At 41.7% G+C, this 26,454-nt stretch overlaps 1 protein-coding gene across 2 annotated transcripts in view; it reads right to left on the reverse strand.

The window, feature by feature from the left end:
• Positions 1–26,047, reverse strand: part of ACVR1B (activin A receptor type 1B) — a 43,729-nt gene extending 17,682 nt beyond the window's left edge. Inside the window, exons 1-3 of one of the 2 annotated variants that reach the window (XM_056798188.1) lie at positions 25,848–26,047; positions 1,790–2,029; positions 849–1,091 (exon numbers count right to left, since the gene is read on the reverse strand). In XM_056798188.1, coding sequence (XP_056654166.1) covers positions 849–1,091; positions 1,790–2,029; positions 25,848–25,938 — 574 coding nt within the window. In that variant the 5' untranslated portion in view covers positions 25,939–26,047. Of the gene's footprint in view, positions 1–848; positions 1,092–1,789; positions 2,030–24,658; positions 25,751–25,847 lie in introns of those variants that run through there. The other variant, XM_056798189.1, reaches the window with a different exon arrangement.
• Positions 26,048–26,454: the final 407 nt, after the last annotated feature.

Below are 26,454 nucleotides of genomic sequence, written 5' to 3' on the forward strand. Positions count from 1 at the left end.
AGTCATTCCTTCAAGTTTCTTTTCTAGACAATGAAGAGGTGGTACTAGGTGATCTCTGGGGCTTCTTCTAATTCTAATATTTGATATCTGATGATATCTGCTTTTTAAGGACTGCCCCCATCCCCAACAATGGAAGCTTACATTATTGCCAAAGTCCTCTGACTCCCGAAAGCTCTGCCCAGGCCCTAGAGTTGAGCTGATCATAGAGATCCCTTAAGTCTAAAGAGTTTCCATCACTTTATCTTCAGATTTTAAGGCTGTTTGATTCCTTCCCTGAAGCAAGCCGCGGGCAGGCTAGGAAGCTGGGGCTTTACAAGGAACCCAGGTTGCCTGTTTCATACCTGCCATAAAATCCTGGGGCAACCGGTCCAAGTCAATAATTGACCAAAGACCAAGCCTAAGCTTCAGTGCTCAGTGTCCTTAAATTCACCTTGTAGGCACTGCAAGATCAATGATTAGCCTCCACCACCTTATGGGAATTGTGCACATGCTCAGAGAGTCTGCTGAATAGTGTTTTACAAACTTGCTTTTGCAGTCATGGCTATGGTGGAACCAGCAGAAGGTCAACAGCCACACCAAGCTTAAATTCTAGAAGTGGCAGCACTGTTGGGATGAAGACTTGCTCTCCTTAATTTGAGGGATCACAGGCAATACAAAATGCTGCGACCCCGCTACTGTACCTTTCTATGCATGGCTCCGGAGGAAGGGGAATTATGAAAGCACCAAATGACTCACAGTCTTGGTAGAAGCAAGCACAGGGTGATCAGCCTACCTCCTCTACACATTACCCTGCTGGGAGGCAACAATGCCGGCAAACCACAGACACAATGCCCCGGAGAACTCTGTACCTGAGCCAGATCCTGAAGTAGACAGATCGTAGACGAGATCCTGAAGCGTCTTGTCTTTGGACAGACACATTTCACATGAGGGATCCTCCATGTCCAGCCGCTGGCGGTTGTGATAAACCCGTTGATGATGGTGAATAACAAAGACAACGACAATGATGATGAGAAAAAGGAGGAACACTGGGCCAGCAATGACAGCCACCAGCTCCACAGGGCCCCACATGGATGGAGTGTCCTTCAGGTGACCTGAGAGATTGGACAGGTAGATTAAGTATCAACGATGATGGTGAAATAAGGGAAAGTAGGGACATTGGGTTTCCATAAAACAATCTCCTTCCCACTGTACCACCACTTCCTGTGACTTCCCCTTTCAGTCCCTGATGAACCAGCTCTTCAACAAATCATTCTTCTATACCAGACCAGAAGTTGTCACACTTTTCAGAAAAGAATCCCTTCTGACATCTAACTAAAGTTGGCTGTGCCCCAATTAAAGGGCAAATCTGCATCTTTATATATAGTCCAGAGTATTTAGGGGTGCCAATTTCTCTTTTTCAAATAACTTTCAGATTTTAATATTTTCCTCTCAAGTTAGTCTCTATCTCTCTATCCCCTCCCTCAGCACTGTTGGAGATATTTCTTTTAATTAGGCCTCCAAAAAAAGAGAGCTTGCAAAAGTCTCTGCCCTCTGTGCCAAAAATAGTTTGATAATGTACCTTCTTTCTCACCCTTGTTTATGCTGCCCAGCCGCATATTCCATCTCTCTTTACTTATACTCTAACAATAGTTAGTTCTCAAACCAAAATCCAAATCCCTGATCCTCAAGCTATGAGGTCCCTCTTCCCATAACCCTGAGGGATACTGAAATGACAATGGAATGGCCAAAATCCACCCTCCCACCTCCCAAAGGTATCATAATCAATGGTTCCCCCAGAACATTCACTCACCACTGGGCACCCTAAGGTCAATCTTGTTACAGAAGTCAGTGCGGCAGCAGTGTGTGTTTCGAACGTGATCTGAGCTGAGGCAGTAGAAGGGCTTTCCTACTGGAACCAGCTCAGCCTGGGGGATACAGGTTCGAGAATGGTGCTCTGTCCCATCCATGTTGGAAATGGAAACCATACAGACCCCATCCGTTTCGCAAGTGTAGTTGGTGTGCACACAGTTTGTACATGAACACGTCAGTGCTGTTGGAAAATTAGAACCAGATGTTGGTGACGGGGATCCTGAATTGTTAGATGAGTTACATCTATCTAGTATGAACAGAGATGGGTACATGAGGTATTATCTTAATCTGGTGAGTTTTCAGACATCCTACTGCTCTCTCCAAAGCTCCATGTTTTATGTTTCAGAAAATTGGGACTTGGAAGCTGATACTTGGAACTCCTAACTCAAATCACTCCTTTCCTTTTTTACTCTTGAGTATAACTTGGGTGCTACCATCAAGGAGTTTTTTCCTTATGCTTATATTGTGGCCTCTGACCATCTGGAATGAAGGTGGGTGAAATTGTTGCCTTTTTGTCCTTATGTAAAGATGAAATAAAAAAGGAAAAAATAACCATATCAAAACAGCTATGTGAAAATTTTTTCACTGAGTTTACTAGCTCTAAACATCTTTTCTTTTTCCTTGATCACACGTATACCCAGATCCCTTGGCATTTTCTCCTTTTGTCTCATCCAGCAAAACTTACCTTAAAGGCCAAAAATGCAGAGCATGCAGTAGTTAAGAGAATTAATGATGTACTTGTTAAACACAAAGAATGTTCTATAGACAGAGAAGTACTACAAATTCATGTGGTGCCTCTGAAAGTCCCTTCAATAGTCCTGGAATCCCAAATCCTTTATTATTCACACAACAGAAATAGCACAGGCAGCAGCAACCAGCTCTCCCCACCATACTGTCTCCTGAACACTGAACCCTAATGCTGAATTCTTAAAACAGAAAGAAGCCTTTGGACTTGGCTACCCAGGTCTTTAGGCTAAAGCTACTAGTGCTGACTGAGGCACTAATACATCAGGGGATGGAAAAGGCCACAGATTGGCAATTCAATGGAAGTAAAATTCAGCCACTCTCAACTTGAACTAAATTCAAACCCAGGTTTATAACTAGTCTCCCAAGATATGGTCCCCTCCCTACCCTTTGCCACTCCTAATCCTGTTTGTGTTCAGATGTGGACAATCTATCTTTGTCTTTTCCAGGATCCTAGAACCCTCTCTTGGCTTGGTTACAATGGTTGGTGAAAAGTACAGACAACTTTATAGCCTTCTGTGTTTTTCCCCAATCTTTCATCAGATACCTATTTCCCAGGAGAAATTCTAAAACATGCAGCTACCTGCTTAAGAGGTCTGTGCTGGGCTGATGATTTGCCCATCTGTGTTTAAGGCACAGAGTTCAAGGTAATAACTCTTTAAATTAAGGATCCAAATAAAAGGACAAGTTCTGGAGTGTCCCCCAACCCTTACCTTTCATCTTATTTTTTTTGAAAATTTTATTTAGTCAATTTAGAACATTATTCCTTGGTTACAATTCTCACTTTATTTCCCTCCCTCCCCTCCCCCCACATACCCCCCACCCATCTCATAGTCGACCACAATTCCACTGGGTATTACTTGTGTCCTTGATCAGAACCTATTTCCATGTTGTTGGTGTTTGCACTAGGATGATCATTTAGAGTCTATATCCCCAGCCATATCCCCTGTCATGACCCATGTCATCAAGCAGTTGTTTTTCTTCTGTGTTTTTACTCCCAGTTTTCCCTCTGAATGTGGATAGTGCTCTTTCTCGTAAATCCCTCTGAGATGTTCAGGATCACTGCATTGCCACTCATGGAGAAGTCCATCACCTTCAACTGTACCCCAGTGTCTCAGTCTCTGTGTACAATGTTCTCCTGGTTCTGCTCCTCTCACTCTGCATCACTTCCTGGAGGTTGTTCCAGTCTCCCATGGAATTCCTCCGGTTCATTATTCCTTGAGCACAATATTATTCCATCCCCAAAAGATTGTGAAGATTGGATCTCTCCCATCTTCGATTGTAACAATGAAGGTACTTAGCTCTTCCTTTATTGTAAAGATTAAATTGTAATCCCCTATCTATTTTTAGATCTTAATCCCCAAATGTGTCAACTCAGTATTTAAAGTAGATCTACCCATTTTAACTACAAAAAGCTTCAAACTAAGGACTAAAGGTGCGAACTAACTACAAAAGGTGTGATCTATCCAAAAATGGTATTATCTAACCAAAAAAGGTGTGAACACCCATTTCATATATTGAGTGGGCAGTCCTGAAGTGGAGCATCTGCTGGGATTGTTAGACATAAAATTTAGGGGAGTTGACACAAGAGAAAAAGATCCTTAAATAGAGGAAACAGAGGCACACAAGGCAGAGATTGAAGAACTCTGACTCGGAGTTGGACTGGAGGATCAGTCTCTAGAGCTTGGAGTGAAGAAGAGTCACTAGGAGGAGAGACTAGAAGACAGACACTCAGACTTGGCTGTGGAACTTGACCCTGGAGGAGCTCCTGCAGGAGACCTCAGACTGCTTTCCTTTTAGATGGTTACCATCTTGGTGAGTATAAAGTTTCCCTGACTTTCTGGAGGTGTGAACCTCCAAGAGAGGCCCATTGTCTTGAGACTCCTTTCCCTTGGCTGGGCTTAGAATTTCTAACTGATATCAGAGGAAGCCAGAGCTCTCTCTCCCTCTCCCTCTCTCCCCTTTCTCTCTTCCTTAATATCTTCTCTCTATTGTAAATAAACTACCATAAATTACATTTACTTTAGTAATTCATTTTGGGATTTAGAAATTAAATCCCCGGAGACCACCTAATTAAATATTAAGTCCAACCATAATTTTAACAAGATACCACATTTGTTCAGCCATTCTCCAATTGAAGGGCATCCCCTGATTTTCCAATTTTTGGCCACCACAAAGAGCGCAGCTATGAATATTCTTGTACATGTCTTTTTCCTTATTGTCTCTTTGGGGTACAAACCCAGCAGTGCTATGGCTGGATCAAAGGGCAGACAGTCTTTTATTGCCCTTTAGGCATAGTTCCAAATTGCCCTCCAGAATGGCTGGATCAATTCACAACTCCATCAGCAATGCATTATTGTCCCAACTTTGCCACATTCCCTCCAGCATTCATTAGTTTCCTTTGCTGTCATGTTAGCCAATATGCTACTTACCTTTCGTCTTAGAATCAACACTGTGTACTGGTTCCAAGGCAGAAAAGTGGTAAGGGCTAGACAATGGGGATGAAGTGTCTTGCCCAGGGTTCACACAGCTAGGAATGTGTGAGGCTAGATTTGAACTTAGGACTCTCGTCTCTAGGCCTGGCTCTCAATCCACTCAGCCACCCAGCTGCCCCCCTGGGGTTTTTTTTAACCCTTACTTTCTGACCTAGTAACCACTCTAAGATAGAAGGGCAAGGATTAGGCACTTAGGATTAAGTGACTTGCCCAAGGTCACATAACTAGGAAGTATCTGAGACCAGATTTGAATCCAGGACATCCCAACTCCCAGTCTAGCTATGTCCTACAATGGTGATAGCAGACCTATGGCACATGTGCCAAAGATGGCATGCAGAGTGTTCTATGTGGGCACCATTCAGCCCCCCACCAAGTTCATTACTAGAAAGGCTGAGGGACTCAGGGTGTAGCTGCTCCCCTCCCCCTCTCCACCAAGCCTGACATGTTTTTCATATCCCCTGCCCCTCCTCCCAGCAGGCCAATGGGAGTGCTTCCTCCCTCCCCTGTGTGGGGTAAGGGGGGGTTGGGGTGCTGGCATCTGGTGGGGGCAGGGCATGGCAGTGGTCTCTAAAAGGTTTGCCATCACTGTCCTAGGACAAGTTTTAAAAGTCAATTCCCCTCAAACTACAACTCCTAATCCAAATCATTCCTGTCTTAATCCTTCCTGCTAACTCAATTTCCTCTTGCCCCATTTCTTTTTCATATACTCCAATTTTGTCATCAATAGAAACTTAGAGATTTCTGTGATATGCCAGAAAAGAAGGCCTTTAGGGAGAAACAGAAGGATGCAGGGAAGGATTCTGAGGGTATCAACTATTTGAATTAGCACTGTGAACTGCTTCAGATACTTTGGGATCTGAAGAGAAAGTTTAAAAAAAATACTTCTTCCTTGAAAATCTATTGACATTTGCTTCTAATTCATGGTGCCAAATAGAAAACCTTGGCTCACAACGTAAACAGCGAGACCTAGATGGGCCTGCAAACACGGGGCTTTTTAACAGAACGTGCGCTGTTAGCCATCATTTACTGGAGTTAGCCAGAAAAAAGTCACTCTGCTTCTTACTCTCCTCTGGTTCGGTACGTGGCCTCTTTCTAGTGAATCATTCTGGAGATAAAACACCCACATGTAGCTCGTTATTTCTGGGAAGTTCCTAAAACAATCTTGGCACAAGACAGGAAAGAACAAAAGTGCATTCCGGATTGGACTAAACATTGTGTGGCGAGTTAGGAAGTCTGAGTTTTCATCCTTACTCCCTTGCTCAGTTTGCTATATAATGCTTTCAGTCAGTTCCAAGTTCAAGGCCTCAGTTTACCACTTATATTTACCTTTATTGAGATGACAAAGCTTTAATGTTATAAAGTAATTCTAACCAAAGTTTTTCTCTACAAAAATATTTGCATATAAAGCGAGAATCTGAAAAAAAAACAGGAAAATAAGATAAGCTTTCTTTACATTAAGCAGCATGCGGTGGGAGGCAGCTGGGTGGTTCAGTGGATTGAAAGCCTGGCCTCAGACACTTCCTAGCTGTGACTTTGGCCAAGTCCCTTACCCCCCACTGCCTAGCCCTTACCACTCTTCTGCCTTGGAACCAACACACAGCATTGATGCTAAGGTGGAGGTAAAGGTGTGTGTGTGTGTGTGGGGAGCTGCAGCAGCACTGAGGGCTAGTTAGTTCAATGAATAAAGAACTAGAGACAGGGAATTCTGGGTTCAAATATGGCCTCAGGCACTTCTTAGCGGTGGGAGCTTGGGAAAGTCACTTAAACTCCAATTGCCTAGCCCTTAGACAAAAGGTAAGAGTTATTCTTAAAAAAAAAAAAAAAGCATTGGCTGAGCATGATGATACAAACACCTAAAATCCCTCCCAGTAGGGAGGCAGAAGCTGGTGGATTGCTTGAGTTTAGGAGTTCTGAGCTCCGGTGAGCCACGCTGATTTGATGTCTAGCACCAACAGGGTGCTAAGGAGAAGGGCCAGTCATAGTGGCTGGTGAACTTCTAACCTGGACAAGATAGGGAAACTGAGTCTCAGAAAAAGGAAGCATTACTATTTAAAATTTCAAAGCAGTCTTTCCTAATTAAACAACAACCAAAAAAAGGTACATGTATTCCTACAGCTTGGTCACTGACACTACACTAGAAAATACTGCTTTAAGTTTACAAATATTTTGCTCAATAATAAAATTATTTTTAGAATTTAAGTTCACTATGTATCTGGTGAACTAAGTTTCAGTACTAAATCTACACTACAGCTAAGTCCCGATTAGTTCAAATAATGAATGTCGTGTGAAGTGGAGGGGTGGTGGTGGTAATAATGAACCAGGTATTTATTAAGTGCCTACTGTATTAGGCACTGTGTTAAGGACTTCACAAATGTGATCTCATTTGATGTTCACAACAACTCTGTAAGGTATTATCCCCTTTTTACTAATTAGGAAACGGAGGCGCGGTTTTTAAGCAACTTGACAAATGGACTGCTGGTAAGTTTCCAAGGCCGCATTGGAACTCACATTCTCTTGCCTCCAGCCCCAGCACTCTATCACTGCCCCACTGAGCTGGTACTATTCAAAGTCATAATTATGTAAAATATGGTAACTGGTTCCAGCCCAATGAAAATATGCACTGCAAATTCGAATAATGGGACCACTTCACTGGTTTCATTATTCACAGTAATCTGGACCTAGATTTTAAAGTTTTTCCAGGAAATTAAGAGTTGAGTCATAGAAACTAAATGTTAGGCATGTATCTCTAGTCGCATGTGTCTAGCACACACATACCATACACATTTCCTACTTCAACGATGAGATTTATGTCCAAAAAAGTTTGAAAATCCAAGCCACATGGGCCAACTAACCTGCTATGGGTAAAGACACGTTAGAACATGGACGGTGCTCATGCTGTCTTTACAAAAACGGTCATCAACAAGTTTGGAAGTCGACATAAGCGCCCCTAGCAGAATTTGAATGGGAGTCCGATCCATGATCAGAATATGGTTGGTGGTAAAATGCAAGCTTAGTTCTGAAGTGAGTCAGTGTTTTGAGCAAGGCTTAAAAGTCCCACTGTGGGTAGAACCACAATCTGTCTGTATATTAGCTGAAGCATCTAATTCATTGCTGGGCTTCAAAAAACATTAAAAAGTAATTGCCAACAAGGAAAGCAAAACCCTTCTTTCCATTGCCAGCTGCCATACACTGGAAGGAAATCATCATTTCTGCAGTTTGATTTGAAATTCCCAAACATTTCCAAGCTCAGATCCATCCAAACTCTTTGCCACAGGCATAAAGGGCCATGTAGAAGGGTATGAATTTTTCCCTGATATCAATTTTAAAAGATTAGAGATATTCCCCAAACCTCTGAGTTTATTGTTTATTGCCACCAAAGAATCAACCTATGACTTCTTGAAACTACCGTATTAAAAGGTTCCATCTATCAGAGATCACTTCTAGATCTAGAAAGGCCCTTAGAAATCATCCAATCTGACACTCACATTTTTGAGATAAGGAATCTAATCTTGAATCCTAAAGACATTAATCAACTTGCCCAAAGCTACCCAGATAATAAATGGAAGAGTTAGAATTTGAACTCAGGTCCTTTGACTTCAAAGCTCTTTCCAACACCATGCCATCTAACATTTTTTTTTAACCCTTACCTTCCGTCTTGGAGTCAATACTGTGTAGTGGCTCCAAGGCAGAAGAGTGGTAAGGGCTAGGCAATGGGGGTCAAGTGACTTGCCCAGGGTCACACAGCTGGGAAGTGTCTGAGGCCAGATTTGAACCTAGGACCTCCCATCTCTAGGCCCGACTCTCAATTCACTGAGCCACCCAGCTGTCCCCTAACATCTTTTTTTTTTTTAGGGTAATTTTATTTGTTTGTTTTTAAGAAATAAATGACCTGTAATATACCACAGTAGTTGATAGAATTTTGGAGGGCTAAATCTTTTATATGTCCTAAACTTATTTCAGGTTTCAAAGAAGTCTCTCAGATTTTCACATCCTAAGATTTAGGGTACAAACATCACCTTATCTGTGACTTTTTTTATTTTTAGAGGCAATGATCATATCTCCAGATAACAGCAAATATTTGCTGAGTGTCTATCATGTGTGCCAGGCACTGTTAGGTACTAATGATAAAAGGACAGAAAAGGAAAAGTATGTCTGTTTAAGGTCACTCTCTATAAGGGAAAACGACACCAACAGAAATAGAGGTATATACATTTTTTTAAGTCAAACTTGCGATTTCATTGGTACAGGGAACGGTCCAGTGAAGAAGTTCCATTTTATCCAAGGCAAAACAATTGTTTTGCAATTCATAATCTTAGAATAAGTTTTCTAGGAAAGAGAGGTTGAATGAGTTGCTCAGAGTCACATAGTTCAAGTGCTCAGTATCTGGGCAGTGCTTGAATCTTATGTCTCCCAGACCTAGAGGACAGTTTCCTGTCATACAAAATAAATACAGAGGGAAAACAGTATAGCAAAAACTAGGTAGAGAACAATATCTCACACCCTATACCAAGATACAATCAAAACAGGCATATGATTTAGACATAGAGAGTGATGCCATAAACAAATTCAGAGGATGGATTAGTTCACCTGTCAGATCTCTGGATAAGGGAAGAATCTATAACCAAACAAGAGATAGAGAATATTAGGAGATGTATAATGAATAATTTTGATTATATCAAATAAAATAGGGTTTGTATAAATAAAACCAATATAACCAAGATTAGAAAGAAAATATCAAACTGAAATAAAATTTTATAGCAACATTCTCTGACAAAAGTTTCATTTCTCAAATCTATAGAGAACAGAGTCAAATTTATAAGAATGCAAGTCATTTTCCAATTGACAAATGGTCAAATAATATGAACAGTTTTCAGATGTTGAAATCAAAGCCATCAATAATCATATAAAAAAGTTCTAAATCACTACTGATTAGAGAAATGCAAATTAAAACAGTTCTGAGGTGCCACCTCACATCTATCAGATTGACCAATATGACAGTAAAACAAAATAACAAATGTTAGCGGGACTATGGCAGTGCATTGTTGGTGGAATCCAATCATTCTGGAGGGTAACTTGGAACTACATCCAAAGAGCTATAAAACTGTGCACATACTTTGGTCCAGAAATACTACTACTAAGTCTGTATCGCAAAGATATTTAAAAGGGGGGGGGGGGGGGGCTATTTGTACAAAAATATAGCAGCTCTTTTTGTGATGGCAAAGAATTGGAAATCGAGGGGATGTCCATCTAAATGTAGTATATGTTGGTGATGGATTATTATTGTGCTACAAGGGATAATGAACTGGAGGAATTCCACGTGAACTGGAACGACCTCCAGGAAGTGATGCAGAATGAGAGGAGCAGAACCAGGAGAACAATGTACAGAGAGACTGAGACACTGTGGTACAATTGAATGTAATGGACTTCTCTACTAGCAGCAATGCAATAATCCAGAACTGTTCAGAGGGACTTATGAGAAAGAACATTATCCATATCCAGATGAAGAACTGTGGGAGTGGAAACACAGAAGAAAAATAACTGGTTGATCACATGGGTCAAGGGGGATATGATTGGGGATGTAGACTCTAAACGATCACCCTAGTACAAATACTAATAATATGGGGTCTTGATCAAAGACACATGTAAAACCCAGTGGAATTGCATGTTGGCTATGGGAGGGGATTGGTGAGAGGGGAGTGAAAGAACATGAATCTTGTAACCATGGGAAAATATTCTAAATTAACTAATTAAATAAAAATTAAAAAAAAAAAAGTTGAGCAGGACCATTTCAGAAAAAATTGAAAAGACCAACATGAACTGATGTAATTCTAAAGGACTTAAGACAAAGAATGCTATTTTTCATTTTAGTTTATTTGTATTTTTATTTTGAGGTTTTAGTTTTATAGGAGTATTCTCTCAGAACAATGACTAATATGAAAATGTGTTCTGCATGATCATACATGTATAAACCAAATAAAATTGCTTACCACCTCCAGAAAGTCATGAACAAGAGTTTGTTTGGTTGGGCTTTTTTTCCAAATAGTTTATATAGTACAGCGATTAATTGTTCTTTAAATGTTTCATAGAATTCACCCATGATTCCATCTGGCCCTGGAGAGTTTTCATAGGGAATTCTTTGATGGCTTGTTCAATTCCTTCTTTTGAGATGGGATTGTTTAAATATTCTATTTCCTCTTCTGTTAATCTGGGCCATTTGTATTTTTGTAAATATTCATCTGTTTCACCTAGATTGTCAGATTTACTGGCAAATAATTGGGCAGAATAGCTCCTAATGATTGCTTTAATTTCCTCTTTCTTGATGGTGAATTCACCCTTTTCATTTTTGATACTGGTTATTTGATATTCTGCTTTCCCTTTTGTAAATCAAATTAACCAATCCTTATCATGAATATGAATAATGTGAGATATATCTAAAGAGCCAGAGGTGAAAGGCTTGAAATGCCAAATAGAAGTGTAGAGAAAATGGTAAGCTACTGGAGCTTTCAGAGCAGGGGAGGAACATGGTCAGTATGAGAATTATCAATTTGGTACCTATGTGGAAAATGGATTAGAGAAGGGAGGGAGACTGCAAGCAGGGAGACCAATTAAAGCTATCACATTAGTCCATGTGAAAAGTGACAAGGGACTGAACTAAGGTGGTGCTATGAAAGTGAAGAGATATTCTGGAGATAGAATCAATACGATTAGCCAAATTACTGACTGGAAGGGAAAGAGTGTGGAGGGAGAATCCTTATCTGAGTGGTTCAGACAGCAGCTTCCAATCCTATTAATATTTTAATTGGCAATCTCGAATTTTCTTTCTTGAGCTGTACAACTAAACCATCATCTAACACTCCAGGTATGATTATAGCAAGGTTTTATGAAAAGGAAAACTATTTTTTGTGCAATTTTCAACAGCTTTTCTGCACATGCTTAGCCTTCTGTTGTACATCTTGCCCCTCCGGAAAATTCTGGGCTGATTCCTTGGTATAGGAGCAACTTACTATAACAATTGGGTCCTTTTCTCAGATTTTAAGTAATAGGTCAGCACTTATAATCCTAACAGCACAGCTTGTAATATTTCTTCTAAATTTCTCCTAAACCTTCTGTCTTGCAAAAATAAAATCTCTCAATCTCTCTGTCTCTGTCTCTGTCTCTCTCTCATAAAAGTACTTTCCTCACTCAGAAGTTCCCTGTACCAATGGAAATCACAGGTTCTATCTCTATGCCTTAGTGATATCTTCTACTATATACTGCAAAATCCCCTACAGAACTTTTCATTAAGATATGTCATATGACATTATACCAGTTCAGAAAGTGGAATCAAGAGAATATAGAGAAGAAACATTTTAAACTAACTCATCCAGAACATCTCCTCCTTGACAACCTAGAAAAGACACTATATTGAATTCTGATCAGAAAAAAAAAAGAAAAAAGTCACAGTGAATCGTTTTTTTTTCCCAGCCCAAGGAAGCTTAGAAAGACAGAGCAAAGGGGGCAGCTCCGGGTAGCTCAGTGGGTTGAGAGCCAGGCCTAGAGATGGGAGGTCCTACGTTCAAATCTGGCCTCAGACACTTCCCAGCTGTGTGACCCTGGGCAAGTCACTTGACCCCCATTGCCTAGCCCTTACCACTCTTCTGCCTTGGAGCCACTACACAGTACTGACTCCAAGACGGAAGGTGAGGGTTTAAAAAAAAAAGAAAGAAAGAAAGAGCAATCTGAGGATATTAGGGTGGGGGCTGGGCAGGAGAAAAGCATGGCAGAAGTGAGACCAGAGGAGTATTCCAGAACACAGAGAGACAAGATAGAGCACCTAGGCAGGAAGCCCTGGGGCAGAAAGAGATCCTAGGGGATCCCTAGACCAGCACTGAGTATGGGAACAGGTGCCATAGGGCAATTCTGTCACCCACAACCCACTTTCAGGTCAAAGATTCAGGGTCAAGTACTGTGGCTCTGAGCCCAGAAGATAGAAGCTCCAGTAGAATAATCAGAACAAAAGACCAAGACTAAAGCAGAGCCCACAGTTCAGTTCCTCTGAACCTGCAAAACCTCCCAGTGTCGATGAACAGTGACCGAATCCAGCAACTATCTACATACTCAACTATGCACAAGCCAAATTGCAGAGCTCAGAAGAGCACAGAGAACAGATCTCTTTCCCGATTGCCTTGCTTTAGAAGTTCTTGTAGGCCCCCCAGACAGAGCTGTGAAAGAGGTAGGACATCAAAGGACGCAAGTTCAGGACAGACATCCCTACCTACCTAGAGGTGAGCAGAGCCCAACACTAAAATAAAGTCTGAAGTCAAGAAGTAGACTGGAAGAATGAGCAAATATTTAAAAAGAGCACAACCGTAAAATGCTACTATGCTGAGAAAGAAGCTTAAGACTCAAACACAGAATTAGATAATAAAAACATCTACAAATCCTCAAAGGAAAAATGCAGACTGGACAAAGATAAAGTTGTTTTAAAAAATTATTTTAAAGGCTACCTAACCCGGAAAATAGATTAAGGTAAAATAATGTAAGAAACAATGGACTAATCTGAAACCCAGGAATGACAGAGAGAAGAAGAAAGGAAGAGAGAGAGAGATAGGGGGAAAGAGGGAGTAAGAAGAAGAAGAAGGGAGGGAGAAAGAAGAGGAGAGAGGGGGGATAGAGGGAGAGAGAGAGAAAGAGAGAGAGACATTGCTGAGATATCTTAGATCCAGAAGGCAAAGTACAAATCAAAGGAATCCACCACTCACCTCCTGAAAGGAACTCCCAAATGAAAATTCCCAAGAATATTGTAGCCAAAATCCAGAGCTCTCAGATCAAAGAGAAACTACTGTAAGCAGTCAGAAAGAAAGAACTCAAGGACCTTGAAGTCAGGATCATACAAGATTTTTAGTACAAAGGTGGGCTTGGAATATGATATTCTGGAAAGCAAAGAACCTAGGATTACAATCAAGAATAACCTCCCCAGCAAAACGAAGTAAAATGGGGTTGGGGTGGGGTGAAATAAGCATATAATGAAATAGAAGATTTTCAAGCATTCCTGACGAAAAGAAAATCTACTAGTTCACTAATGGAGCAATTGCTTAAATGAATGAATAAAGCATTTATTAAGTGCTTATTATGTATAAAGTGCTATACTAAGTTCTGGAGATAAAAAGAGAAAAATACAGTCTCCCCTCTCAAGAAATCCTAATAAAGGACACAACATATAGGCTTCAGCTGCAAGTCTGATGGAAAGGCTCATGGTCATTAGGGGGCAGCAGCAAAGCAAATGATAATGTTTCTTCTTTTACGACATTATTTAATGTCACTATTTCTAGGTGTCTTGGTTCATAGGCCTGGTCCCTATTAGCACCAATGGGAGATGGAGGTCAAGGTGGTGATGGTTTGACTTGCCCGGCACATGCTGCCTCTTTTCTCTTGCTCAGGATGCCCTGTTAGGCTGGCTTGCCTTGTGTTTCTAGCAACAAGTTACACCCTTCTGTACTGCTCTAAAATTTTACCCTTGTGTTCCTTTGAAACTCTAGGGAGGATGCAATAATTTATTTAAATCTATCCTATCGATTAGGTCTAGAGAATCCTCTGCATTTAACATTGTTTAATGTCTCCAACCTGTATACTTCAGGGGATAATTTGGGTGTGTGACTGAAGCAATAATTAATTGCAGCTTTCTGATTTCTTTTCCACCTCTGAAAACACCTCTTGCACCACAATCACCAAGTGGTCCCACTGAGTCTCTAAGACAGCAGTTTCCTCCCCTCTGTTAAGATTTAAAAATAACCTGCCTGCTTGCTCTGGAATCCCTTGCAGGGTATATGTCTCATAATCTTTCACAGCTTCCCAGGTGCCTCAAGAGGAAGAGCTTTCAATTTTGGAAATATACAATTTCCTCTGCAAGAATCTTTTACTCTTGTCTCCCTTTTAGTGCTGTATCTGACCCCAAACAGTTTTTTTTTTTGGCCTTCTAATGGGAATACAGCTTTCAAGAATGTTTTAGTAATGAGTTTTAAAATTGGATTTAGGATTTTACATAAAATTGTATTAATACTTATAAGGAAATTGAAATCATTTTCCTATTTTGAAGTCTATCTGATAATATTAAGGGACAGAAGGGCTCATTTTTCAAGTCAGGCCCTCATGCATCCTTTTAGGATTCTTCCTTCAACTTATTGATGGTATTGTCCATATTAGATACAGGATTTAGGTAAAGATAGAAAAAGTAGGTGTCAACCAGGTCTTTTTGAGCCTTATTCTGGTTTTCTAATAAGCCATTTTAGGTGGTCTGGAAACTACCATGTTTTCTTTTTTTTCTGGACCCTTCATAACAACTTTCTGTACTAGTTCTTGTTCAGTACTAAGTGTATTTTCTTTCCTTGATGGTTCTAAAACCACCAACTCTGGAGAAGTCAAAAATCTTAGAAAGTCTATACTTTGTCCCAATGGCCACATTCTGTTTGGATAACCAAAGTCTCCAATGACTACTACAAGAACTTAACTGTGTAGCTTCCACAGCCTCATTTAACATTTCCACCTTAATCTTACTATCCTAGCTAGGTGGTCTGTAGTATATCCCTTCTAGCACATTTTCATCATCTAATTATGGAATTACCATGCAGAGAACACCATCATACTTTGATTTGATGATTTTCATTCCATTGCAATTGGTGCTGGGTTGTATTTTTTGTTTGCCCATGCTTATTCTTCCTCTAGCGCTTATAAGCTACTGATTAATCCACCAAGTTTCTCAGATACCAATAACATGAAAATCATCGCCTGCAGCTCAGAAAGGAGGGATAGGTGCACGTGCCTCTTCTGGTAATAGGAACAGCCTAGATGAATGTTATGAATTTCCACCAAAAAAAAAAAAAGGGTTCTTCTGACTACAGAATTACAGTCCCATAATCAGGCACTCAGGTTGGTAATGTTGCTCTACTCCACAAAACCACTAAAGATAGAGTACTTCAAAGTTTTATAACACCTTCCTCACAACAATTTGAAGTATTATCCACAGTTACAGATGAGTAAATGGAAGTCCTGAGAGATTAAACTTGCCTATGGCCACAGTACTAGTAAGTAGCTGAGTCTAAATTTGAATCTGGATCTTTTGATTTCAAGATAAATGCTCTTTTCACTGCACTATATATTATCTTCCAAATTTCAAGTATTCTCAAGAGACCAGGGCACAGAAGTATAGAATGAGAAATTCTTACAGCAATAAAGCTTAGCAATCAAAACTTGGGAGAAATTGCCTTTTCTTTATCTCTAGTTTCTAAATTATCTTTCTCCTTCCACTAGAATCATCAAATATGATTATTAAAAAGAAAAATCAACAGCACCTTGAGACTGACACAAGCTGTCTCCTTGTCAAACTATGAGTGTGTAATTGGTAGTCTCTTGGAAATTCAAAATCTGAGAAGGGATTTTCATGAACCAACAACTTCCTACTTTGGCTAAAGAGCATCTAAGAAAAATACAGCTGACTTAATAAAGAAAGCTGAACAGAAAGGGAAAACCCAGTTTTGACAATGAGAACTCAACAAGCTAGTTCTTTAGTTCCCTGCTATCCAGAAAAAGGGCCTAGAAATGGGGTTTACATGAAAGGGAAGGTGTCAGAGAAGCCAGTTCAGCACTGCATCCATTCTTACGCAAGATCTTTCTGACATTTTGTTTGGAAACAAACCCAACCCTAGAGAGCTGTTTAAACAAGTTCAACCTTAAGCCTCAGGTCTACAGAATGAAAGCTTTGTTCTTCTCCCAAATAAATGCTTGGCATATACTAAGGAGAACTGTAGGTGCAAGTTAATCTATGACTAAGGATAGGAACCACCATATTGAAAGGCCCTCTTTGCTGCTTGCGAAGGTGAGTGGCATGGTAGAAAAGGGAATGGACTGAATGAAGGGGTATCCCCAATCTCTCCAGGACCACACCACAGTCATTATATTTAATAGACTATCCATTATGTACTCAGAGCTGGGAAGGGGCTGAGGGAGGCCAACAACTATCCTTTACTTTATTCTCTAATAAAACAAAACACAAAGACTACTCTTTTTTCTATAGTTAACCTCTGAGTATCTTTTATTTTATCTGCTCTATCAGGGCAACAGTAGTTATTTGACACTGAAGCCTATGAAAGGTATCGTCTTCCTGACCTACTTACTGTACCTCAGTACAGTGCTAAGTGTTTTAGAGATAGTGGAGATGCAGTTTTGAGAAAGCAAAGGGCTTAAGTTAGTTGCTTTGGTGAGAAAAGTGATGGTGCTTAATAAATACAATAATTAAGTGCCTCTTATCTGATAATATGCCAAATGCAGGAGACGTAAATAAAAACAGGACAGCTGGAGTAAAATGAATAGATAATAGACTAAGAGCTGAGAAGTGACATAAGAAGGAAGAAGAAATGGATAATCTGTTCCAAGTGGCTCAAAAAGAGGACTTCAGTAAAATATCAGTGACTGGTGGCAAAATATATATATATATATATATATATATATTTTTTTTTTAAACCCTCACCTTCCGGTCTTGGAGTCAATACTGTATATTGGCTCCAAGGCAGAAGAGTGGTAAGGGCTAGGCAATGGGGGTCAAGTGACTTGCCCAGGGTCACACAGCTGGGAAGTGGCTGAGGCCACATTTGAACCTAGGACCTCCCATCTCCAGGTCTGACTCTCAATCCACTGAGCCACTGAGCTGCCCTCCTGGTGGCAAAATATTACAGGTGAAAAGAAGTGTAAAAGTAAAAGTGCAGCTGTACAAATGTGATGTTATAGCTGTAGGGGTGGACGTGAAAGGGCCAGATGTTAGGAGCTGGGGAGGGAAAGAAATGATTAACATGAACAGCTCATCAATACAGAGAGATCTGAAAACTGCTGGGAGAGAAAGTTGGGCCATACTATGAGAGGCAAAGTCTTATCAGGGCAAATACCATTCAAAGGGAAATTGTGTTGCTGTTTAGTCATATTTTCAGTTGTGCCCCGACTCTCTGTATAACAAAGCTATTTCTCCTTCTCAGTAGACCCTGGCCTATAGTTAACCTGGTTTTGGTCTACTTTCGAATTCTCTTAAAGAATGTTAGAAGATAGCATGTTTTCTTTAAAATGTGCAACAAATGGTCTTTATAAGGAAGAAGAGAGTAAAGAATACTGGGCTGTCACTAAACTATTCAGGCTTCTTTAGCTTTTAAACCAACTAAGGTACAGAAGAACAAGCCAATCACAAGCTCCTGGTGAGCAGGGACAACTTGTGTTTCTTTTATAGAAAGAATTCTGCATCACAGGATAACCTTGATGAACTGAATGAATTCACTGACTTAATATTATTTGGTCTAATCTATCATTATAACATTTCTGAGCTAAAATATGAAAATGTATACACAGATAAGTGCTCAATGGAGACAGTAGCTAAGTATATGGTAGACATTAGCTGAAATACGCTTCAACTCCTCTGACCATTGCTCATTTAAGATTTTAAGTTATTCTAGCACTGAGCACTTACTATACATCTTATTTAACACTTAAAACAACTCTGTGAAGTCCTGCTATTCCCATTTTACAGAAGTGGAAATGGATTTAGAAATGTTAAGTGGCTTGTCCAGGGTCACTGAAATATAGCCTTTAGAATCCACAGATGACTGAAGTCCTACAGTGTCCTCCACTGCCCTCCTCAAGGGCAGGAATTGGTTTTACCTCTCTTTGTATTCTTAGCTTTAGCTGAATAAATGCTTGATGACACAGTTAATAAATGTCTGAGTCAGGATTTAAACTGGGGTATTTTTGACTCAAGTCCATTCTATCAGCCTTCCTCTAGACCTAAAATGTTCATTTGGTAACTGCCCCTAAAATCCTCCCCTCATGGGATCCCCAAAAGATTTGAATGGAGAAGGAAAAGAATGAGAATGGCAAAAATGTAAAACCTAGATCCAGTTGACTTCTTTCCACTTCTTAATTCATCAGCTGGGTTTCAGTTCTACTTTTCTGTAACTCCTCCAATTCTTAGATTCTGGCAGGAGAGGCCTTATGACTCCCATTTTACAGATGAGGAAACCAATACAAAAGAGTCAAGTGAATAGATTAGCTATCCATAACTTCAAAATGGATGAGGTTTGGTTTGATGATGAAAGCAAAGGGTTAAACAGTTTTCACTATGTTGAGCTCTAAGCATCCAGCAAAAAACGGGTGAGGGAATGGAGCTAAGAGAAAACTGGGGAAAGGGACTATATGCAAACCCAAGGAGACTGCCCAGGAGAAAATGCCTGGAAAGAAAAGTGCCAATTCTAGGGCAATACCCTAAGATGGGTGTTTCAGGGCTAAATCAAACTCTGATTAATGACTGAGCACACCAAGAGCAGCCAACTCTTATATTCTGCATTTTGTTTACAAAAGATTGGGTGGGAAGCGTTTCAGAATCTGCAGGTGGAGAGGTAGGAAAGAACACTAGAAAGATGGCATTTACAAGAACCACAGAATGTCAAGGCTGAAAAAAAACTTCAAGGAGCCCTGGTCCAATTTCTTCATTTGATGGCTGAGTGAATTAAGGCCCAATAAGGGTAAATTGCCTGAGGTCAAAGAGCAAGTTAGTAGCAGAGCCTGATCTACTGCAACACAGATGGCCTGACCCCTACTACATACAAGGTTCTCTCCATCACAGAGGAGCCCCAAGCCTATATGAGAAGAGATCTCAAGAGGATATTGGTAAACAATGTTGTGGGTAAACCAACTGAGGAAAGGCAAGAACATGGGATCATGAAGAACCTGGGGAGAATCCAGGAGTGATTCTTTTTCCGTCTTGGGAGGACCTGACTACTTTAAAGGTTTCATTGTTCCCCATTAATTCTGCCAAGACTCAATGAGGATCTGGGTAGCCCTGTCATTGGCAATGAGACTGATGGGAAGAAAAGCTTGAAGATCTCTTAAAAAACTACCAAAAGAAAATGAGGTAAGATCATCACAAGAAATCTAAACAACGATGGGATTACATGATGAGAGTTCCAAGAATTGATTTTATTTATTAACATTAAAGAACAGATTTTAAAAATGAAAACCCAACACGAAGATGAACCTCGATGTTAGCCTGAGTTCTTCCACATGCATCGTAAGACTAAATAAAGTAGGCAGAGAGAAGCATGAACTACAGTTGCATTGCTCCAAAGAACAGACCACAATGCAATGCAGGTTGACAAACCTCTCCAGCAGGCTTCACTGGAAGCAGCAGCAGCAACAGTTCTCACTGATTCACTGATTTATGTGGGAGCAGTAAGGGTTGCAATGAGCTCCCTGGGAGGGAATTGCGATAATATCATAGTCCACCAAGAGTTTTCTGAAGAATGCCATTCAATTTCGAGTCATAGAACATTCATTAAGCATCTCCTAGAACCCAAAGATTGGACCAGGTGCCGGGGATGCAGAGACAGTCCCTCTCCCCAGAAAACTTACATGGTACCAGAGACAACCTACACAAAGACAAATTCAAAATGCTTATGAAGTAATCACAAAGTAATTTCAGGGCCAAAAAAGCAGGAAGCCCTGGCTGCCTTCTGATGATCCATCAGAGGTGGTCCTTGAGCTGAGCCATGCCTGGAGTTGGGAATTCCAATAGCTGAAGGGCACGGAGGCAGGAGAAGGAATATGTCATTTATGGCAAACATCAAGTCCACCAGTGTGGCTGGAACAAAATATGTGAGGAGAGTATTGAGGAAAGTAAAACAGGAAGGAGCCAGATTGTGAGTTTGTATTTCATGACAGAAGCAATAAGGAACCACAAAAGTTTAATGAGCACTGAAGGACATGGTCAGATAGGGCTATCATTTGGAAATGACTATAAGCAAGTATGAAGCATCTACTATGTGCCAGGCACCATGCTAAGCTCTAATGATACAAAGAAGCCAAAAACAAAAAACAGTCCCTGCTCTCAGTGCACAGTCTAATGGGGGAGACCGCATGCAAATAACTATGTACAAACATATATATGGGGTAAAGTGGAAAGATCAAGAGAGAGAGAGAAGGCACTAAGATTAAGGAGGCCTGGGAAAGGTCTCTTGCTTCTGCAAGTAGAACTTTAGCTGAACTCAATGAAGCCAAGGAAGTTGGGAGGCAGAGTGTTCCCTCAGCATGGGGGATAGGCCCTGAAAATACCAGAAGGTATATATAATGGAAACAGAGAGAATGATTAGGAGACTACTGCAGTAATCAGGGCAAGAAGAGAGAATGGACTGAACTGGGAGTGAAGCTGTGGAAGTAGAAAACAGATTTTCCATCTGACGGCTATGGGGGATGAGGATGGGAGAAGAAAGACAAAAGATGATGCTATAAAAATGGTTCTGCCCTTAATAAAAATAGGGAAGTTAGAAGGAGTGTGTTTAAAGGGAATTAAGGTGTTTTTTTGACACTGTGAATTCAAGTTGTCTATGGGTCATCCAATTGGAGATATCCAACAGGTAGTTAGTGATTTGGGATGGGAACTGAGAAGAGAGATAAAGAGCTGTCTATGTAGAACTGAGTCATCTGCATAAAAGGAAATGAATCCAAGGGAACTGATAAAAATTACCCAGAGAATACAGAGAAGAGAGCCCTAGAATATATCAAAGAAAGAGAGGGTAGAACATAAATGATGATGATCCAGCAAAGGAGACTAAGAAAGATTAGTCAGATATATATAGGAGGAAGAGAAACAGGAGAGAGAAGTATCACAAAAAAGTTCAGGAACAGAGGTCAGCAGAACAATCAGGAAAGATAAAATACTAAGAAAAAGTCACTGGATTTAGCAATTAAGAGATTTTGGGGGAAAAAAAGTTAAGTGATAAGGAAGGGACAGAAGTTAGCTTGGAGGTTGGGATGCAAGAGGGAAGTAAGAATGTGAAGCCAAAGGGTGAAGACAGCTTTTGATAAGAATGTGACAGGGGGAAGGGAGATAAATAGGACTAAAAACTTGAAAAGGATTTTTTTGTTTGTTTTTTATGATGGGGAAATCTGGATATGTTTGTAGATAGTAGTTAAGGGACCAGTGGACAAAGGGCAGTTGAAACCTGGAGACAATGAAAGAAATGATTGATAGAGCAAATTCCTCTTCCTCTGAGACAATGGGGAATAATGTTGAAGGAATTTGATGTGTAAAACCAATAACAAGATAGCCTCAATTTTCTAGGTTCCTGGAGAGGGAAGGAGGAAAGGGTGATGTAAACAGTCTGAGGAAAGAGGAAAGGTTTGGAACAAATCTTGTGATAAAAGACGAATCAGATAATTAAGAGGTTTCCAGATAAGGCAGGTAGACTGGAATGAGATTAGATAAAATAAACTTATAGTGGATTCAAGCATCTGGATTGTGTGATTTCTTCTAGCAGGGAACAGCATCATAGGGTAGGCCTAAAGAACAGAAATGATGAAGGCAATCCAAGTTTGGGGTTTAGAAAAAGATGCCACTTTCTACTTATGTGAACTTGGGCACTTAACTTCCCTAGGTTTTAGTTTCTTCAAATGTAAAATGGAGGAATTGGACTATATGACCTCTAAATTCTAGCTTTAAATCTATGAGTCTATGATCAGAGAAAGATTGTTAGGATTTTTGACATAATAAAGCAAAATAAAAATTCCCATGAAAGGAGTCATTTTAATCATGCCCTTGTCTCTGACATTCCAAAGAACCTTTTAAGATGAAGTCTAACCTCCTCTTGGGTAGTTACCAACTGGAAGGAATCTAAAGCTATAGGTTCATGTATAACATTTACATTGTATCACAAACATACCTAGAATTGCATAATAAATAATATAGTGGCAAACCAATAAAGCTAAGCTAAGCAGGCCACCCCTCCAGAATCCAGGTACACTGCTAGTTGTACAAATGTTAAAGACTCGTCCTCTATTAACATGAAAGAATCTGAAGTAGTCTGCCCAAATGCATAAATCAAAAGAAATAACACTGTGACAAATGGTATTTCTGTCAATCACAAAGCAGTTATTCTGCCTCATAAGATAAAAAGTAACCCAACATTGTTTATTCACAGAAACTATATCTAAAAATACTCAGCCAACTAGATATCAGTAATTCAGCCTCAGAAATGTCCCCAAAAGAACAGCATGTACCATTTTCTCCACAATATAGAATGGAAAACTGAGGTACACAGAGGTTAAACTTGCTCAAGGACAACCGTTCTTGGGTTGCAGGGAGCAAAGTTCTGGTGTTACAAATGTCTTCCCACTTCAAGTTCCAACTAGTACACGTCTTCCAAAAGCCTTTTTGGACAGGTAAAAGTCATGGACAGACAATACATTCCTTTATTCTCTATTTTAAGACTCCACTATGATGGGACATATTATTTTGCTGAGAAAACATGAGGACTCAAGAGAGATCTTAAGTATGTTCTCTAAAACTCATTATGTTCTTTTCACAATTTCTAGTGCCTCTATGACCAAGGTTTCTGATGATCTTGAGAAATGAGTGCAATTTTCTATTGCCTCTCCCAAATAAATTAATTTCCTATCTTAAAACACTAGAGCTCTGCCATGTGAACTCCACAAATGAATCGGAGAAAGCACGATGTTCCTAAACAAATAGTTTCTTTGCCACAACTTTATCAAGGTACAAACTCCTTCCCCTTCCTTCTGTCACCATTTTATTAAGGTACAGAGGTGCCAGGGCCCCACCAGCCTCTCTTTATTAAATGCCTTCCTCTCACACTACTCAGTCTTCTGTTATAGGGTCCAAGGCAAGGTCTGAAATGCTTTATTACTGCCCTGATCTATTTCTCATCCCTTCAACACAGATAAAATAAATGTATGTTGCACATACATAGGAGAAAAGATTCAACTAGTTGTCACCCCGTGGCCCATAGTTTGCTTTCCCAGAACTGACGTTCTACTCTAATCCTTTTGCAACAGTGGTTTCCGGTGCATTCACTGCGGGCAACTAGATGTGTCCCGGAAAAAATTGTAGTGTCTGGCCAAGAAGTTTTAAGGCCCTGGAGAATATCTGCTGGACCTACAACCCCATTTCTAATTTTAAAAAGAAACAGAAGGGGGAAAAAAAGAAACTAAATTCTGCCTCCCTTCCCCCTCCCAATCAGACATTCTTTTTAGGAAAGGTTAAAGAAAACGGTGTCTCATTCAGAATAAACTGGATTATCAATTAAACATTTTAGGTAGGCATTCGATTCTTTTTACTCAAACTTTGCAAAACAGAGGCAAAAAAAGACAGGGGGGAAGGGAGGGCTGGTTCCCATCTTTGACACATTAGAAACACAAAAATCCTTATCAAGGAAATGTAATTCACAATATTCTGACAAGCAAACCAGAGCTCCTTTCCTCAACGACGTTATACCGGCTAGAAATAGGGTCCATTGTAACTCCCTCCCACCCCACCCTACCCCCACCAAAGCTCCTTATTCATAGAAGTCATCATTTCACCACAAACCCTGTCAGTTTCTGTTCACACACCATTCCACTGTATTCAGGAATTATACTACACCGTGGTATAGTTGGCTGTGCAAGAGAGCAAGAAGGAAGAAAACACATGAAATACTGCACATAAGCATTCGTGAACAAAGACCCAAGGCACACACCAGCTAGCAGCGTGAGCAAACAGCAAAGCTCACCATAATAAAACTGTTCTTCAGATTCAAGGCGCAACGATCTCTTTTCTGTTTGAGTGGGTTATTTAAGAAAACCAGGCTGGCATCTTTAGTGGGAAAATCATGAGAGCAAACACACACACAGAGACACTTTATATTCCATTGTTGAAAGGTTAGGTGGTTGCTGAGAATTCAAAGCAGCAGCAGATTGTGTTATTAGCCCCGAGTCCCGATCATCCCTCCCAGACAAAGCTGCAGGTCAATAGCACTTCAATAGAACTGCCAAGCAGAACCCTCCCCTGCCATTCCCATGGCAAAACCCGTCCGAATCGATTATCCCTAAATAACATTTTAGGATTTCAATGGCGCCTCTCAAACCCAAAGGGCTTCACAAACAAGAGATAGGGTTGCTGAAACATGTCCATCTCCTGTTGTGGCGGAAGGGGATGTCTGTCAAGAAGGCAAAAGCTGTTGGGGGATAGAAGGTAAGTTTTTTGTTTGTCAATTTTTTTTTTCCTCAGGGGAGGCGGAGGGAAATCTTGGCCAAGGGCAGTGGGAGAACTCTTCCTCCCTAGGGATCTTTATGTAATCTTGGAGGCTAAACGTAAATCTTAAGATTTTTATCAAGATTTCGTATAAAAGGCACCCACAAAGCAATTAAATGAATGGGGCCCCCGGGCTGGGGGGTCGAGGGGGAGGAGAGGAAGGGGACTCGAACACATGTCAATTGTTTCCTATTCAGGGGTTCGAAACGTTTCTCAAATGCAAGGTTTGAGCCCTAGGGTCGTCCTCCCGGGTTCTTCCAAACAGCACCTCCCGAACAAGTGTGTGTGCGTGTACGTGTATGTGAGTGGGTGAGCTATGAGGAGGGGGGGTCCTAGGGAATGGGGGCAGGGGTCGGAGTTGTACCTCCCCAGTACGTGAGCAGGTAGACGGGACCATGAAGCTCCTGGCCCCGGGATAGGGGAAAGGAGAGGCCCAGGGGGTAGGGGAGCAGGGCTGGCGCCCCCTCCCCGGCCAGGCCCGGAAGACGACGGCCACGCCTCGCCGGGCGGGCGGAGTAGGAGCCCGCGGACCCGCCGGGCCGTACCGAGCCGAGGACGGCCCGGTGGAGTGAGGGAGCCGAGGAGGGAGGGGGCGCCTCAGCTCCAGGCCTCGCCCCGGATCCCACTTGCTCTCGCCAGTTGCCCTCCCCGCCCTGCCCGGGACTCACCCTGGGTCCCCCAGGGCCCGGCACCGCCGCCGCCCTCCAGCAGGAGGAAGACTAGGAGGAGGAAGGAGGAGGCTCCGATCGACTCCGCCATAGTAACCGCCGCCGTCGCCGCCGCCGCAGCCCAGCAGTTCCCGGCGCGCCCCCGCGCCCCGCGCGCGCGACCGCCGCCGTCGCCTCCTCCCCGCACGTGCTGTCCCGGCGGCCGCGCGGGGCCCTCCCGCGGCGCGCGCGCGCGAAAAGGCCGGAGCCAGCGAGGGCCCCCGAAGGGCGGGGCGAGAGGTGCGCGGGAGCGCCCGCGGGTGAGGGAAGGGGCGCGCGGCTCCGCGCGGGGCCAGCGGCTGAGAGAGAGCGCGCGCGCCCCGCCGAGATCTCTCCCTCTCCGGGAGCCGGCGAGGAACGCGATCAGGAAAGGCGTGGCCTCGATGCGTGTGGAGGAACGTGCGCGTGCCCGAGCTGGGGAGCCCGGGGATCGCGCGCCGTGGAGGCAGGTCACCTGTGGGACCTGAGCTGCCTAGAGCCGCGCGCACACGCACATACGCGCCCGAAGCCCGGTAGCGCTGTTGTTGACACGCGCGAGCGCGCTCTGTCAAGGGTCAGGGCACCTGAG

The sequence above is a fragment of the Monodelphis domestica genome, chromosome 5 (genome assembly GCF_027887165.1).
Source record: "Monodelphis domestica isolate mMonDom1 chromosome 5, mMonDom1.pri, whole genome shotgun sequence".
Classification (NCBI taxonomy): Eukaryota; Metazoa; Chordata; class Mammalia; order Didelphimorphia; family Didelphidae; genus Monodelphis; species Monodelphis domestica.